General features: G+C 37.7%; 1 protein-coding gene across 3 annotated transcripts in view; it reads left to right on the top strand.

The window, feature by feature from the left end:
• The window catches only part of PDLIM5 (PDZ and LIM domain 5), a 220,156-nt gene that overhangs the window by 161,636 nt on the left and 40,195 nt on the right, over nt 1–18,325 (top strand). For all 3 annotated transcript variants that reach the window (XM_032631935.1, XM_032631934.1, XM_032631936.1), the window contains one exon: nt 6,690–6,877. In XM_032631935.1, the coding sequence (XP_032487826.1) occupies nt 6,690–6,877 (188 nt within the window). The remainder of the gene's footprint in view (nt 1–6,689; nt 6,878–18,325) is intronic.

Below are 18,325 nucleotides of genomic sequence, written 5' to 3'. Positions count from 1 at the left end.
TCTAGGTCCTTTCATAGAGTTCTGACAGGAGAATTCTATTGAAATTAAAAGTTGTTTATAGGGGCTTCCCTGGTGGCGCAGTGGTTGAGAGTCCGCCTGCTGATGCAGGGGACACGGGTTCGTGCCCCGGTCTGGGAAGATCCCACATGCTGCAGAGCGGCTGGGCCCGTGAGCCATGGCCGCTGAGCCTGCGCGTCTGGAGCCTGTGCTCCGCAACGGGAGAGGCCACAACAGTGAGAGGCCCGCATACTGGGAAAAAAAAAAAAAAAAAAAAAAAGTTGTTTATAATTATGACCTTCCAGAAATACTCCTTTTCTACTACTTCAGAATCTATGTATATCAATTTTTGTAAAACTTTAGCTAAAAACTGTGTAGTTTAAACACTGATAATTAAACCTGCAATGTACAGCTGGCTTTTTAAAAAACATTTAAATGTGTAATTAGAGTAAAAGTTACCTCCAGATTATTCTTTGAACAGAGATTTTCCTTTGAAAATAGACTTGAAATTTCCAACTGTTCCCAATCTGCCGCTGAAATTGATTTGTTGTAATAGTTAAACAAATGTGGGAAAAGAATGTAAACTCAAGATAAATCAGGTTGCTGACACTGAAAGTTAACTTCTCTTTGTTTTTCTTTTGTCCTCATTAGCTCAGTTTTGAAAAGAAACCTTTGCTCTGTCAGTATGTTTTTCTCCATTTTCAGTTTTTTAAATATGAAACAGAATCTTTAGTATTCTTGAGATGGAAGTCATATTAATTTAACATTTTATTTCAGTGCTTGTTTATTTGGCAGACTAGTGAAAATAACCATATTTGATTGTTAGCTTCTGTGGTATTAGCCAACAGTATTTACGGATTTGCTTTGATTTCCTCACTAGAATCTTTCAGAAAGCATTTTAATTTTGTTTAGAATTTAGGTATACCTTAAACAATTTAAAGTTAGAAAAAATATATGTGAGTCATTACTTCAGAAATAAGATACCAATCTAAGTATTCATGACATATTATATTAATAAATTAGTCATCAATTTGAAATATTTTGCTGTTAGTGATTACTGATAACATTTTTTTCCCAAATATAAAATTACATAGCCAGTGGCTTTACTAATTTTTTAATCTTTAGTATACGATACCTAATGTTTATGTATTTTCTTTAAATAGTAGCTAACAGTTAAAAATTAGAAAAAAAGACATGGGATTTTTAGAGACCTATACAGCATATATTCCAATATGTGATTGTCTAGATAAAACCTAATATCTTCCCATTACTACATTAAATATTTTAAGTTGATAGAGCTCTGTTTCCCCAGAGATTAACTTTACTGACCAATCCTGACTATAAATGTAAATGGAAGAACTTTCTTGCTTATAACTCAGATTTTTATAAATTCTTTATAATCTGCACACTCTTTGTATCTAAAGAGTACTGTTTAAGATGTAAACATCTTAGGCCTTTTGGGAGAGAATATATACAAGACTATGTACAAAGGATACAATAAAAAAATGGAAACTTTTTATTGCTTATGAATTATAGTCCATGGGAATTTTAAGAAATATTGTGTTATTTAAAATTGAGGAAGCAGGATTGTACCTGGTCTCAAAATCCTGGACCAGAACTATCTACAAACTACATTTAGAAGCAGAATGATTAGTACAGATGGAGGATGTTTATTTGATGCATGTATTTACTCCTGGATATCCTAGCTAGATATTACAAGATGAGAGCGTTTCTTGAGTATGTACTCTGCTCGGCCCTGCGCTCAATACCTTACCTGTGTTACAGGTATTATCTCTACTGCCATACAGTAGGTCCTAGTTGTTTATTTTATATGTAGTAGTGTGTATCTGTTAATCCCAAACTCCTAATTTATCCCCCCTGCCCTTTTCCCCTTTGTTAACCATAAGTTTGTTTTCTATGTCTGTGTAGTCTATTTCTGTTTTGTAAATAAATTCATTTGCATCTTTTTTTTAGATTCCACACGAGTGATAGCATATGATATTTGCCCCTCTCTGTCTGACTTCACTTAGTATGATAATCTCTAGGTCCATTTTTGTTGCTTCAAATGGCATTTTTTCATTCTTTTAAAATTTTTATTTTATATTGGAGTACAGTTGATTAACAATGTGGTAGTTTCAGGTGTACAGCAAAGTGATTCACTTATACAAATACATGTATCTATTCTTTTTCAAATTCTTTTCCCATTTAGGTTATTACAGAGTATTGAGCACCATTCCCTGTGCTATGCAGTAGGTCCTTGTTGGTTATCTGTTTTTAAATATAGCAGTGTGTACATGTCAATCCCAAACTCCCAGTCTATCCCTCCCCCCACACACATCCCCCCTCGTAACTATAAGTTCGTTCTCTAAGTCAGTGAGTCTGTTTCTGTTTTGTAAATAAGTTCATTTGCATCTTTTTTTTAGATTCCACATATAAGTGTTATCATATATTTGTATTTCTTTGTCTGACTTACTTCACTTAGCATGATAATCTCCAGGTACATCCATGTTGCTGCAAATGGCAGTATTTCATTCTTTTTATGGCTGAGTAATATTCCAATGTGTGTGTGTGTATGTATGTATGTATACGCCACCTATTTTATCTATTCATCTGTCGATGGACACGTAGGTTTCTTCTATGCCTTGGCTATTGTAAATAGTGCTGCTATGAACATTGGGGTGCACGTATCTTTAGAGTTTTCGTCTTTTCCAGATATATGCCCAGGAGTGGGATTGCTAGATCATATGGTAACTGTTTGTAGGAGCCTCCATACTGTTCTCCGTAGTGGCTGCTCCAATTTACATTCCTACCAGCAGTGTAGGAGTGTTCCTAAAAGTATTTTAATCTCATTTTACAAATGAGGAAATTTACCAAGTTTAAGTAACATATCAAGGTCACAATAAATGCACCAACCTCAAATAGTTTTTAATGTAGTAGAGGAGACGATACATAAAGAAGTTACTATTAATTAAGAAAAACCGTAGCTATTACAAATTGAAATGTAACTTTATGCCATGCAGCTAATATCTGCCATGCATTGAAACAAGGGATGTCTTTACTTCTAGAAGATTGAGTGATTAAATAAAATATGTTAATTGCTTAGCGTAGTGCACAATGCATGATGGGTATTATTGTGCTACTACTCCTATTGCTAATTATGGATAAGGTTTGGACAGGTGCAGAGGGAGAGTGGGGGAGCACCTTCCATGTAGAGCCTGGCAAAGATGTAGAGCTGTGGACAGAAAGGAGCTATGGCAAGAATATAGTTTGTGTAGCAGAGTGGTAGGAGATATGACTGAACAGATAGATTGTAGCTCTATCTTAGAAGGCTTCAAATGTCAGGCTGGCGTGTAACTTAGTCCTCTACTCTCTAAATGGTTGGATCTGGTCTACAGCATCTCCATCTTTTGTGAAGTGCCTTCTGGAAACAAACCTCTCATGGAAAGTGTTTCCTTTGGATGATTTTTCATATTAGGAAATGCTTCCTTTTATTGAACCTAGTCTATCTCACCATAGATTCGACTCAACATTCAGCAAACAGAGAGAGCATAGCCGTATAGAGTGAACCATACGTCAGATATTTGAGCATTAGTCTTATGCTTCTTCTGAGTTTCTTTCATACCATGGGCCAGTTAACCAGTTCCCTCAACCTAACTTCACTAGGCTTGGCATTGATTTCCTGTCATCCTGGTCACTTTCTTCTAAGTAAGTTGGCAACTCTCCTGTAATTAAATTTTAACTATTTCAGGTTATTACACATTAAATGATGATTTGGGTTTTATTATTATTTTCAGATTCTGTGTTTCATCTGTAAATTCTAGTATTGCTTGGTCATAAATTCTCTTTTCAGAATTGTGGCTATATGGATTATTCGTTGTTTTTATTTTTCAAATCCTCATGAGTAATTAACCCTAGAATTAAAATGGTCTATACTTCTCTATTACTTTCAAAAATAATTTGTAATGTGTAAAAATATTGAAAATAAGTCTTTATTATTTGAATACATTAATTATCTTTTTCATATGTTAAGCTCAGATTCTGTGTCCTAGAGTATGGTTAAGTACTTTGTACATAAATATCTTAATTAAGTCCCTGGAATTCTTATGAGCAAAGCATTATCCCCATTTAAAGTTTAGGTAACTGAGGCTTAGAGAAGTAAAATAACCTGTCCCTCACAAATCTTTTATAAGGACTGACCTATAACATTTAAGCCCTGTTTCTATTAATATTATTTAGTGTGTCATCTTTACTGAGAATTGTGTTCAGCACTACCATTAAGTAAGCCGTCCTTCACTTTTTATTTATGATAAAAATTATTAAAGTGCTTATTCTTTTTCATAGTATAGTATGTTTTAACATCAAGCAGATGTGAGTTTTTCATTAAACTGATTAGAAATGTTGGGAGAAGGTGATGGCTCTACTACACTTGAATTTGAGGGGACAGTAATAGGGAACAGTATTTCAAGAAAGTTAAAATAGCTCTAATATAATTTTTCAAAACTATTTAGTGTCAGAGGTGCCCAGAACCCACCCCAAGGTGTGATGACTCACTAGAGGACTTGACAGAACTCAGTCCATCGTAGTGCTCCTGACGGAGAGTTATTACACTGAAAGAGTACAAAGCAGAATCAGCAAGGAGAAAGGTGCATAGGGCCAAGTCCAGAAGAAAGCAGGCTCAAGTTTCCAAAAGTCCTGTCCCAGTGAGGTCATACAGGATGTGTGGATTCCTAGAGCAGTGAGTTATGAGAAGACGTGCAAAGTGTTCTCTACCAGAGAAGCTCTTTAGAAACTAAGTACCTAAGACATATTTAATTGGGGCTGTGCCTTGTTCATACCCAAACTCCAGACTCTCAAAAGGAAAGCAGGGGTTTATCATAAACCACATTGTTGGTATAGTTTAGGCACAATGAGCCACTGTTTATATATATATATATATTTTTTTTTTTTTTTTTTTTTTGCGGTACGCGGGCCTCTCACTGTTGTGGCCTCTCCCGTTGCGGAGCGCAGGCTCTGGACGCGCAGGCTCAGCGGCCATGGCTCACGGGCCCAGCCGCTCCGCGTCATGTGGGATCTTCCTGGACCGGGGCACGAACCCGCGTCCCCTGCATCGGCAGGCGGACTCTCAACCACTGTGCCACCAGGGAAGCCCGCCACTGTTTATCTTTCAGAGAAACTTTTATATGACCATAGGGAACTGTTTACCAGCCAAGTTGCCAAAAGCCAGTCAAAGGGCAGCCTTGCAGCGGGCCTTCCTAAGGACAGGCAGCCTCAGGCCTGCTCTGTTAGGTGTTTCCCAGGGTTCAAGAGGCATTGCGAAAATTAGGTAATCTTGGTCATTTGGTAGTATAGTGGGCACGATTGCATTTGAAATTGCATTGAAATTTCAACCTAACAGTATAATTAAGGCTATTTATTTTACTAAAGTCATTTCTATAATATCCTATCTTTATTGATCTATTCCTCTAGCTTTTGATTTCAGGTATTGAAGGAATTGAGTTTCTGTGCGTGGAACTTCTAGCAAGCGCTAGCTAAATTTCTATTGAAAAGTTAGTAGGATGTATGTATTGTTGTTGTTGTCACTGTTGTTATTATTATACTTCACTTGAGAGAAACTTATAGTATTGCATCATTCCAAAGAGCATATTTTATAATTTGAACTACCTAAAATTTTTTTTTGAAATGATGATATATAAGTATAAATAACAAATGACTGGGATAATAAAAGCCGTATGATCTTCTAAATCAAACTGGAACCACCTGTTCCACCTGTTAAGCAAATAGCTCTGACTGAAAGAAGACAACGGTAGACTTGTTTCTTGTTTTCCTGTAATCCTGAACACAGAACACTGGATGTTGCGTTAGGCGGTGGATGTTGTCTTTTGTTTACCACTGTGTAACACAATGTCTGGAATATAGTAGGTGCTTAAGTATTTATTGCATGAATGAGTGACTGAGTGTGTGAGTGAAAAGAGTGACTGGTAAGGTGTCAGGGAAGCTTGGTTCATAAAATACTAGAAGAATGTGGAGAAGCGGAAAACAGCATCTGTGCCATTTCATAGAAATTATCAGGGAGTCTCCAATAATTAATTGTTTTAATCTAGATGACCCTTCTGAAACGTTGAGATAGAGGAAATTAGCTTCTTATTTAAAAGGATTGGCTGTATAAGTTTTTCAGTGCCTCATTTCTCATGGTAGAACTTTTTAAAGAGAATTTCCAAAGCATTGAAAGAACTGCAGTCTGACTCCTTTCCTTCCCTTTTTCTTTTTTTCTGTTTTAAAAAAAGGCAGCCCCTCAGTCATGGTATTAGAGTTTTTCTTTTTAAAATATCAGTTAATTAATTAGTTTTTTAAAACATCTTTATTGGAGTATAATTGCTTTACAATGGTGTGTTAGTTTCTGCTGTATAACGAAGTGAATGAGCTATACATAAACATATATCCCCATATCCCCTCCCTCTTGCGTCTCCCTCCCTCCCACCCTCCCTATCCCACCCCTCTAGGTGGTCACAAAGCACCGAGCTCATCTCCCTGTGCTATGTGGCTGCTTCCCACTGGCTATCTATTTTACGTTTGGTAGTGTATATATGTATTTTTGTTTTCCTTAGAGATTTAATAAATTGAGGAAAGAACGAATCATTGCTAAGTTAGATCGCTAGCGCATCACCAGAAATGTTTCCTTCTTTTCTCTCCAGCAGCGCCCAGGAGCCCTCTCAGCCGCTGGCCGCCGCAGCAGCTGCAGCTGGGAGCACGCCTGAGGGGCCGGGAAGCCCAGGCTCGGCCAGACCAGGGGTGGCCGGGCTCACCACTGCTGCCGCCTTCAAGCCTCTAGGTTCCACCGGCGGCATCAAGTCACCAAGCTGGCAACGGCCCAACCAAGCAGGTACTACGCCCAAGAAATCTCTTGCTTTTTGCATTTAAGTATAATTATGAAAATGTGTTCTGGGATATGTGATAGAATTCACTGGTGAAACCCATTCTCAACGATCTAAGATTTACAAAGGACTGGGAAAAGTAGGTACAGCTATTTTCCTCTCTGAAATGTCTCATAAACATTCTCTGTGTGTGTTGCCACTTGCTATTTATAATTATAGAATTGAGAGCGTTGCCTGGTTTCATAGATTACCCAGGAGGCATGGGTTCAATTGTAAATTTGGGGTCTTATTAACAAACTGTGTTGCTGGAAGGTTAGCCTTGGAAATACAACGTTTTAGTTTTGATCATGTATACAAAATAACAACAGAAATACTTGCTGCCGTCAAACAATTATTGAAGAAAGGTCTTTTACTTCCTGTCCTTGGGCTCCATCTGGAAACCTGAGTTTTCATTCACTTCTACAGATAAAGAGCTTTAAATAAAGTCACTTAACCTTGACCCTCAGTTTTCTGATCTGCAAAATGGAAGGAGACTAAATGCTTCTTGCAACATGAATGAAGGTTATGGTCATAGGACAAAAGTACCTCTCGTAAGAGGAAGATGGGACTATACTTAAATGTTGCTGATGCCACCCTCAGTCTTACCTCTTTACACTCTTTACACTCTCCCTGAATGATCTCTTGTCCAGGTTCCTTTTACTACCCAGCCACTGATAATTTACAGTCCTCTCTCTCCTGATCTCCGTACCCTCAAACTTGTTGACCTCCTTACTGTTTCCAGGTGGCACCTCAAATGCAGTGTGTCTGAAAATATCGTACCTGTCTCTGGAGATGTCACAGTCACCCAGGCGCCAAAGCTAGAATGGAAGCTTGAGAGTCCCGCCTCCACCCCCATGTTCCCACAGTAACTAATACCTAATGATTCCACATCTTAGCATTTCTCAAATCTCTTTTCTCCTCTTTGTGGTCACAGCCATTGGTTTGGTTTGGGCCCTGGTTTTTACAAACAGCTCCTAACTAATTTCCCCATCTCCTTCTCACCCTGTCAGTCTGTCCTCCTTACTGCAAGTGATCTTCTAAAGCTCTCACTTGCCCGTGTCACTCTCCTGCTTCAGGTGCTGGACTGTTTTCCCCTCCTTCACTAATCATTAAGACCTTTGCCACTCTGACCCCTGCTAACTTTTCAAGTTCATTTCCTGCTGCTCCCAATTTATAATCTGTGCTGTGGTTTTAGTAGAGTATCTTCAGTTACTGAGACATGCCATGCTACCCTGCTTTTGAAAGTTCTGGTTCCTCTGCAAAGAAGGAACATTTTTAACCTAATCCCCTATGTATTTCTAGTCTTCCCTCATCAGTTTTGGGATGAGTATTGATTGAATACACAAGGGGCTGCTTTGAAAAATATGATAGCTTTAAAAATAGGTCATTTATTATTTTTTTCTTAATTTTTTATTTTGCTTGTTTTTGGCTGCATTGGGTCTTTGTTGCTGTGCACAGGCAAGCGAGCGGGGCTAACTCTTCGTTGCAGTGTGCGGGCTTCTCTTGTTGCAGAGCACGGGCTCTAGGCACGCAGGCTTCAGTAGTTGCAGCACGCGGGCTCAGTAGTTGTGGCTCACGGGCTTAGTTGCTCCGCGGCATGTGGGATCTTCCGGGACCAGGGATTGAACCCGTGTCACCTACATTGGCAGGTGGATTCTTAACCACTGTGCTACCAGGGAAGTCCGGTCATTTATTATTTAAGAACTTTTTTTTTTTTACAGTTCGCAAGAGTGGAAAAAGTGAACTTGTAATTAATTAGGAATCCATCTTTGTATTTTCTATAACATTTAAATACATTAATACTAACTTCACTTATTGTAAATTATCTTTAAGAAATCATGAATTTTTTATATAGTTAAAAATACTTCGTAGTGTCATTTTGTATATTCTTGAATTACCATTACTAATTTTGCAAAGAAGCTCAAAGCTTTGTGCTGTGGGAGAAAGAGGAAAGGCTACTGCATACGATCTAGACTATTTTAAAGAAAAGGCTATTTTATTACTTTTGAAAACTTAAACTATTTAGACTAATATCATTAGCCTCTGAACTTTCTGGACTATTAATTGACTCAGCACCTGTCCTCTTGGAAAAAATGCTGACACCTTAGCCCCACACATTTTTAATTATTTCCATTTACTTAAAGCTTATCTATGTCGATGGAGAGTTGCTGTAATTATTTCGTATGTGATTAGAATACTGGAAGCAACTTTCATAAAAAAAATTTTTGGTATGGTAATTGGAAGGGAACAGGAGAATGTTTCCTGAAAGAGCAAGGAAAAGGCTAAATTTCAGAGGTAGAAACTGAAGAGAGGCTACAAAGTATATGTACTGTGAAGGACAGAAAGTATATGTAGTGCCTTTGGAAATTCAGAAACTATGGACAGAAGACCACTCTGACTAGAGTAAAAAGAAAAAATTCCAGTTGACGTGGAACTCCTGGAGGATACACTACAGCAAAATTACCACAAGAGGGCGATCGAATCCTTCTTTCTCTCAGTCTAATTTAATAAAGCAGGTAAATAACTATAATCATGATTCACATGGTTAGCATTTAAAATATTAATCTTTTTACAGAAGGTATAGCTGAATCTAATTTGAGCAAGACTAGAACAGGATAGAAAATTGTACATTATATAACGTAAAGCATTAATTATTATTGAAAGAAAATGTTTTGCCATTGTGAAGTCTTAGTTGAATTACATCACGATACTTAGCTCAAATCAGAAAATATTTGCAGAACTCCTGCTGTTTATCTTGCTCTGGGTGCCACAAACTGGCACTTATGTTATGTAAAAGTTACTTATTTTATGCTATTTTGTAAAAATTGTAAAAATAAATACAGAATTCCCAGTCACTCAAGTTCTTTTATTCTACTCTACCTAACAGTATACCATATTTCAAAAAAACCCAAAACAAAACAACACCCCCAGAATCTACTCTTAGCCTTTGATAAATAGTTTCAAGGGCTTCCTAATGCAAATGGGAAAAGTTATTTTGATTCAGAAGGTGGTAACTGTCACATGATGGGTTCTTATGTTCTTCACAACTCACCCGTGAAAAGGACAGTTCCGACCAAAGGGTGCAAAAGCTACAAAGGCAAGTCATTGCACTAGTGTGGACTCAGATGAAGTGCTAAGCAGGCGGCAGTGCTTCTCTCACATTGAGAACTTCAGGAGTCTTTCTCTTGATAATTCACACCTGTGCTCTAGTGTGGGTAAAGTAGGAGGAAAAAAAAGATTTTTTATTCCTCCCACCCTTCTACCATCATCCAAGAGTGCCTATCACTAATGATGTCATTTTTATTTTATTTATTTTTAAGACATTTCTTTCTTTTTTAAAATTTATTTATTTAATTTATTTATTTTTGGCTGTGTTGCGTCTTCGTTGCTGTGTGCGGGCTTTCTCTAGTTGTGGCGAGCGGGGGCTTCTCTTGTTGCGGAGTGTGGGCTCTAGGCGCGCGGGCTTCAGTAGTTGCAGCACGTGGGCTCAGTAGTTGTGGTGCAAGGCTTAGTTGCTCCGCGGCATGTGGGATCTTCCCAGATCCAGGGATCGAACCCGTGTCCCCTGCATTGGCAGGCAGATTCTCAACCACTGCGCCACCAGGGAAGCCCCACTAATAATGTCATTTTAAAGTAATTCCTACAGTTGAGTGGGAAGGATGGGATTAGAATCACTAAAATGCAGTCTGTGGCCTGCTTAGTTGATTATGAAAGTTTAATGAATCATAGCCAGCATTTTCATTAGAAAATGAAATTGAATAGAAAATATCAGAATATTCTACTATATGAAGTATCTTAACATATTAAGGGTAGGTATCATGTTATGAAAATGAGGTTTTAGATTATATATATGTATGTAAGTGTATATCTATACACACGTACTAGCATATATTTTGGATCAGCAGGTAAAATGAACAGCAGGTAAAGTGTATTTCTTATTGTTTTTTATAGTTAAGAAAAAGCTTGAAAGTCACTTACTTAAATAAGTATTTTAGTCATACTTTTGTGTATTTGGGATGACTAATTTAGTTTTGAAATGATAACCGAAAAAAAAAAAAAGACTGCATTGAAGGGGCTAATTGAAATTTGAAGACCTACTAGAGTATTCTGAACCTGTCGGGGTTTCTATTACCTCCATTGAAATTCTGACTTTAAATCTTAGATCATTTCACTTGTGGTGTAGTATAACCTGTGTATCCAGAAGTCTTTCAAGAGGACAGTAACGTAATACCAGTTGGTAAATAGGAACTAGGTGAATATGTAACAGCGTTATGGTTTAGACTGGATCCTCTTCTTTTTCTCGGGCATGTGGTTTTAACGTACACCACCACACATGCACAAGCTTGCCGGTGACTGACAAAGAGAGAAATATTTTCAGATGCAACGTGTTAAGAAGTTCATAGTCTGCATGAAAGTATCAAGATACAAAAGAAGTGAGAATCCATGCTTGAGTTTTTAAGTAAGCTAGCAATACCCCTGCCTACTTGCCCTGTGTTTTGCTAATACTTCCATAATTCAGATGCAGTAGTCCCTTGAGAAATGTCTACTTGTTTACTTGATCTAGAAAAATACATAAAAGGTGAGATTCTTCTTGATATTTTTCAGAATTGAGGATTTATACTTTTATACTAATATTTTAATTCACTATATTTGTATGTCTAATAGGTTTTTTAATGCTCAAAATCTTCATATTATATACAATAAGTAGTTAGATAGATATTCTTAAAAAGTTCATAAATTTAATCATATAAGTTTAAAAATATGTTCCTGTGTTTATGTAGGTGCCCTAATTTGCTATATAATATTTTTTCTAGATTCTGTTTAGGTTATAGATACCAGCTTAGGTAAATTTAATTCATTTGACACAAGTATATATATAAAATATTACTATCTTAGCAAATATAGTCAGATGTTTTTTCACAAATCCAGTCTTAAAGTTATGAAGGACTATATGTTCGATGCACATCAGTTTTCTAACTTTAATTATATAAACTAAATGAGAATGACCAATTCATTAGAATATAAGCAGTGCTTTGCTAGATCAGGCCTACTGTTGTTTTTTTTTGTCATTTTTTTTAACCTTTTATTTATTTATTTTTACTTTTTATTTTCTTTAACATCTTTATTGGAGTATAATTGCTTTACAATGGTGTGTTAGTTTCTGCTTTATAACAAAGTGAATCAGCTATACATATACATATATCCCCACATCTCTTCCCTCTTGCGTTTCCTTCCCTCCCACCCTCTCTATCCCACCCCTGTAGGTGGTCACAAAGCACCGAGCTGATCTCCCTGTGCTATGCGGCTGCTTCCCACTAGCTATCTGTTTTACATTTGGTACTGTATATATGTCCATGCCACTCTCTCACTTTCTCCCAGCGTACCCTTCCCCCTCCCCGAGTCCTCAAGTCCATTCTGTAGTAGGTCTGCATCTCTATTCCCATCCTGCCCCTAGGTTCTTCATGACCTTTTTTTTTTTTTACATTCCTTATACATGTGTTAGCATGCAGTATTTGTTTTTCTCTTTCTGACTGACTTCACTCTGTATGACAGACTCTAGGTCCATCCACCTCACTACAAATAACTCAATTTCATTTCTTTTTATGGCTGAGTAATATTCCATTGTATATATGTGCCACATCTTCTTTATCCATTCATCTGTCCATGGACACTTAGGTTGCTTCCATGTCCTGGCTATTGTAAATAGAGCTGCAATGAACATTGTGGTACATGACTCTTTTTGAAGTATGGTTTTCTCAGGGTATATGCCCAGTAATGGGAGTGCTGGGTCGTATGGTAGTTCTATTTGTAGTTTTTAAAGGAACCTCTATACTGTTCTCCATAGTGCCTATATCAATTTACATTCCCACCAAGAGTGTATGAGGGTTCCCTTTTCTCCACACCCTCTCCAGCATTTATTGTTTGTACATTTTTTGATGATGGCCATTCTGAGTGGTGTGAGATGATACCTCATTGTAGTTTTGATTTGCATTTCTCTAATGATTAATGATGTTGAGCATTCTTTCATGTGTTTGTCAGCAATCTGTATATCTTCTTTGGAGAAATGTCTGTTTAGGTCTTCTGCCCATTTTTGGATTGGGTTGTTTGTTTTTTTGATGTTGAGCTGCATGAGTTGCTTGTATGTTTTGGAGATTAATCCTTTGTCAGTTGCTTCATTTGCAAATATTTTCTCCCATTCTGAGAGTTGTCTTTTGGTCTTGTTTATGGTTTCCTTTGCTGTGCAAAAGCTTTTAAGTTTCATTAGGTCCCATTTGTTTATTTTTCTTTTTATTTCCTTTTCTCTATGAGGTGGGTCAAGAAGGATCTTGCTGTGATTTTTGTCATAGAGTGTCTGGCCTTACATTTAGGTCTTTAATCCATTTTCAGTTTATTTTTGTGTATGGTGATAGAGAGTGTTCTAATGTCATTATTTTACATGTAGCTGTCCAGTTTTCCCAGCACCACTTATTGAAAAGGCTGTCTTTTCTCCATTGTATATTCTTGCCTCCTTTATCAAAGATAAGGTGACCATATGTGCATGGGTTTATCTCTGGGATTTCTATCCTGTTCCATTGATCTGTATTTCTGTTTTTGTGCCAGTATCATACTGTCATGATTACTGTAGCTTTGTAGTATAGTCTGAAGTCAGGGAGCCTGATTCCACCAGCTCTGTTTTTTTCCCTCAAGACTGCTTTGGCCATGCAGGGTCTTTTTTGTTTCCATAAAAACTGTGAAATTTTTTGTTCTACTTCTGTCAAAAAAGCCAGTGGTAGTTTGACACGGATTGTATTGAATCTGTAGATTGCTTTGGGTAGTATAGTCATTTTCACAATGTTGATTCTTCCAATCCAAGAACATGGTATATCTCACCATCTGTTTGTATCATCTTTTTTTTTTTTTTTTTTTTTTTTTTTGTGGTACGTGGGCCTCTCACTGTTGTGGCCTCTCCTGTTGCAGAGCACAGGCTCCGGATGCGCAGGCTCAGCGGCCATGGCTCACGGGCCTAGCCGCTCCACGGCGTTTGAGATCTTCCTGGACCGGGGCACAAACCCGTGTCCCCTGCATCGGCAGGCGGACTCTCAACCACTGCGCCATCAGGGAAGCCCTGTTTGTACCATCTTTAATTTCTTTCATCAGTGTCTTATAATTTTCTGCATACAGGTCTTTTGTCTCCTTAGGTAGGTTTATTCCTAGGTATTTTCTTCTTTTTGTTGCAATGGTAAATGGGAGTGTTTCCTTAATTTCACTTTCAGATTTTTCATCATTAGTGTATAGGAATGCAAGAGATTTCTGTGCATTAATTTTATATCCTACTTTACCAAATTTATTGTTTAGTTCTAGTAGTTTTCTAGTAGCATCTTTAGGATTCTCTATGTATAGTATCATGTCATCTACAAACAGTGACAGCTTTACTTCTTCTTTCCTGATTTGGATTCCTTTTATTTCTTTTTCTTCTCTTTGATGTGGCTAAAACTTCCAAAACAATGCTGAATAATAGTGATGAGAGTGGGCAAACTTGTCTTGTTCCTGATCTTAGTGGAATTGCTTTCAGTTTTTCACCATTGAGGACGATGTTGGCTGTGGATTTGTCATATATGGTCTTTATTATGTTGAGGTAAGTTCCCTCTGTGCCTACTTTCTGGAGGGTTTTTGTCATAAATGGGTGTTGAATTTTGTCAGGAGTTCTTGCTGCATCTCTTGAGTTGATCATACGGCTTTTCTCCTTCAGTTTGTTAATGTGGTTTATCACATTGATTGATTTGCGTATATTGAAGAATCCTTGCATTCCTGGGATAAACCGCAGTTGATCATGGTGTATGATACTTTAATGTGCTCTTGGATTCTGTTTGCTAGTATTTTGTTGAGGATTTTTGCATCTGTGTTCATCAGTGATATTGGCCTGTAGTTTTCTTTCTTTGTGACATCTTTGTCTGGTTTGGTATCAGGGTGATGGTGGCCGTGTAGAATGAGTTTGGGAGTGTTCCTTCCTCTGCTATATTTTGGAAGAGTTTGAGAAGGATAGGTGTTAGCTCTTCTCTAAATGTTTGATAGAATTCGCCTGTGAAGCCATCTGGTCCTGGGGTTTTGTTTGCTGGATAATTTTTTTTTAATTTTAAAAAAAATTTTAGTTTATTTATGGCTGTGTTGGGTCTTTGTTTCTGTGAGAGGGCTTTCTCTAGTTGCAGCAAGTGGGGGCCACTCTTCATCACGGTGCACGGACCTCTCGCTATCGCAGCCTCTCGTTGTGGAGCAGAGGCTCCAGACACGCAGGTTCAGTAATTGTGACTCACAGGCCTAGCCACTCCGCGGCATGTGGGATCTTCCCACACCGGGGCACGAACCCGTGTCCCCTGCATCGGCAGGCGGATTCTCAACCACTGCGCCACCTGGGAAGCCCTGTTGGATGATTTTTAATCAGTTTCAATTTCACTGCTTGTGATTGGTCTGTTTATATTTTGTATTTCTTCCTGGATCAGTCTCGGAGGTTGTGCTTTTCTAAAAATTTGTCCATTTCTTCCAGCTTGTCCATTTTATTGGCATATAGTTGCTTGTAATAATCTCTCATGATCCTTTGTATTTCTGCAGTGTCACTTATTACTTCTCCTTTTTCATTTCTAATTCTATTGATTTGAGTCTTCTCTCTTTTCTTGATGAGTCTGGCAAATGGTTTATCAATTTTGTTTATCTTCTCAAAGAACCAGCTTTTAGTTTTATAGATCTTTGCTATTGTTTCCTTCATTTCTTTTTTATTTATTTCTGATCTGATCTTTATGATTTCTTTCTTTCTGCTAACTTTGGGGTTATTTTGTTCTTTCTCTAATTGCTTTAGGTGTAAGGTTAGGTTGTTTATTTGAGATGTTTCTTGTTTCTTAACGTAGGATTGTATTGCTATAAACTTCCCTCTTAGAACTGCTTTTGCTGCATCCCATAGGTTTTGGGTCATTGTATTTTCATTGTCATTTGTTTCTAAGTATTTTTTGATTTCCTCAGTGATCTCTTGGTTATTAAGTAGTGTATTATTTAGCCTCCATGTGTTTGTATTTTTTACAGATTTTTTTCCTGTATTTGATATCTAGTCTCATAGCGTTGTGGTCGGAAAAGATACTTGATACAATTACAATTTTCTTAAATTTACCAAGGCTTGATTTGTGACCCAAGATATGATCTATCCTGGAGAATGTTCCATGATCACTTGAGAAGAAAGTGTATTCTGTTGTTTTTGGATGGAATGTCCTATAAATATCAATTAAGTCCATCTTGTTTAATGTATCATTTAAAGCTTGTGTTTCCATTTATTTTCATTTTGGATGATTTGTCCATTGCTGAAAGTGCGGTGTTAAAGTCCCCTACTATGATTGCATTACTGTCGATTTCCCCTTTTATGGCTGCTAGCATTTGCCTTATGTATTGAGGTGCTCATATGTTGGGTGTATAAATATTTACAATTGTTATATCTTCTTCTTGGATTGATCCCTTGATAATTATGTGGTGTCCTTCTTTGTCTCTTATAATAGTCTTTGTTTTAAAGTCTATTTTGTCTGATAGAGAATTGCTACTCCAGCTTTCTTTTGATTTCCATTTGAATGGAATATCTTTTTCCTCCCCTCACTTTCAGTCTGTATGTCTTCCTAGGTCTGAAGTGGGTCTCTTGTAGACAGCATATATATGGGTTTTGTTTTTGTATCCATTCAGCCAGTCTGTGTCTTTTGGTTGGAGCATTTACATTTAAGGTAATTATGGATATGTATGTTCCTATTACCATTTTCTTAATTGTTTTGGGTTTGTTATTGTAGGTCTTTTCCTTCTCTTGTGTTTTCTACCTAGAGAAGTTCCTTTAGCATTTGTTGTAAAGCTGGTTTGGTGGTTCTGAATTCTCCTAGCTCTTGCTTATCTGTAAAGGTTTTAATTTCTCCCTCAAATCTGAATGAAATCCTTGCTTGGTAGAGTAATCTTTGTTGTAGGTTTTTCCCTTTCATCACGTTAAATATGTCCTGCCACTCCCTTCTGGCTTGAAGAGTTTCTGCTGAAAGATCAGTTGTTAACCTTATGGGGATTCCCTTGTATGTTATTTGTTGTTTTTCCCTTGCTGCTTTTAATATTTTTTTCTTTAATTTCTGATTGTTTGATTAATATGTGTCTTGGTGTGTTTCTCCTTGGATTTATCCTGTATGGTACTCTCTGCACTTCCTGGACTTGACTATTTCCTTTTCCATATTAGGGAAGTTTTCAACTATAATCTCTTCAAATATTTTCTCAGTCCCTTTCTTTTTCTCTTCTTCTTCTGGGACCCCAATAATTCGAATGTTGGTGTGTTTAATGTTGTCCCAGAGGTCTCTGAGACTGTTCTCAATTCTTTTCATTCTTTTTTCTTTATTCTACTCTGCAGTCGTTATTTCCACTCTTTTATCTTCTAGGTCACTTATCCGTTCTTCTGCCTCAGTTATTCTGCTATTGATTCCTTCTAGAGTTTTTAAATTTCATTTATTGTGTTGTTTGTCATTGTTTGTTTTCTCTTTAGTTCCTCTAGGTCCTTGTTAAATGTTTCTTGTATTTTCTCCATTCTGTTTTGAAGATTTTGGATCATCTTTACTGTCATTACTCTGAATTCTTTTTCAAGTAGACTGCCTATTTCCTCTTCATTTGTTTGGTCTGGTGGGTTTTTCCCTTGCTCCTTCATCTCTTGTGTGTTTTTCTGTCTTCTCATTTTGCTTATCTTACTGTGTTTGGGGTCTCCTTTTTGCAGGCTTCAGGTTCGTAGTTCCCATTGTTTTTGGTGTCTGCCCCCGGTGGCTAAGGTTGGTTCAGTGGGTTGTGTAGGCTTCCTGGTGGAGGGGACTAGTGCCTGTGTTCTGCTGGATGTGGTGGATCTTGTCTTTCTGGTAGGCAGGTCCACGTCTGGTGGTGTGTTTTGGGGTGTCTGTGACCTTATGATTTTAAGCATCGTCTCTGCTAATGGGTGGGGTTTTGTTCCTGTCTTGCTAGTTGTTTGGCATGGGGTATGCAGCACTGTAGCTTGCTGGTCGTTGAGTGGAGCTGGGTCTTGGCATTGACATGGAGATCTCTGGGTAATTTTCGCTGTTTGAAATTACGTGGAGCTGGGAGGTCTCTGGTGGACCAATATCCTGAACTTGGCTCTTCCACCTCAGAGGCACAGCCCTGATGCCCAGCCAGAGCTCCAAGACGGCTCAGAATTAAAGGGAGAAAGAAAAAGGAAGGGAGGAAGGAAGGAAGGATTGAAGTAATTAAAAAAAAAGAAAGAACAGAGCAACCAGACCAAAAATCAAATCCACCAATGATAACAAATGCTAAAAACTATACTAAAAAAAAAACAGGGCTTCCCTGGTGGCACAGTGGTTGAGAGTCTGCCTGCTAATGCAGGGGACATGGGTTCGAGCCCTGGTCTGGGAGAATCCCAT

The sequence above is a fragment of the Phocoena sinus genome, chromosome 5 (assembly GCF_008692025.1).
Source record: "Phocoena sinus isolate mPhoSin1 chromosome 5, mPhoSin1.pri, whole genome shotgun sequence".
In the NCBI taxonomy this organism is placed as follows: Eukaryota; Metazoa; Chordata; class Mammalia; order Artiodactyla; family Phocoenidae; genus Phocoena; species Phocoena sinus.
This window is presented reverse-complemented; position numbering and strand designations above follow the sequence as displayed.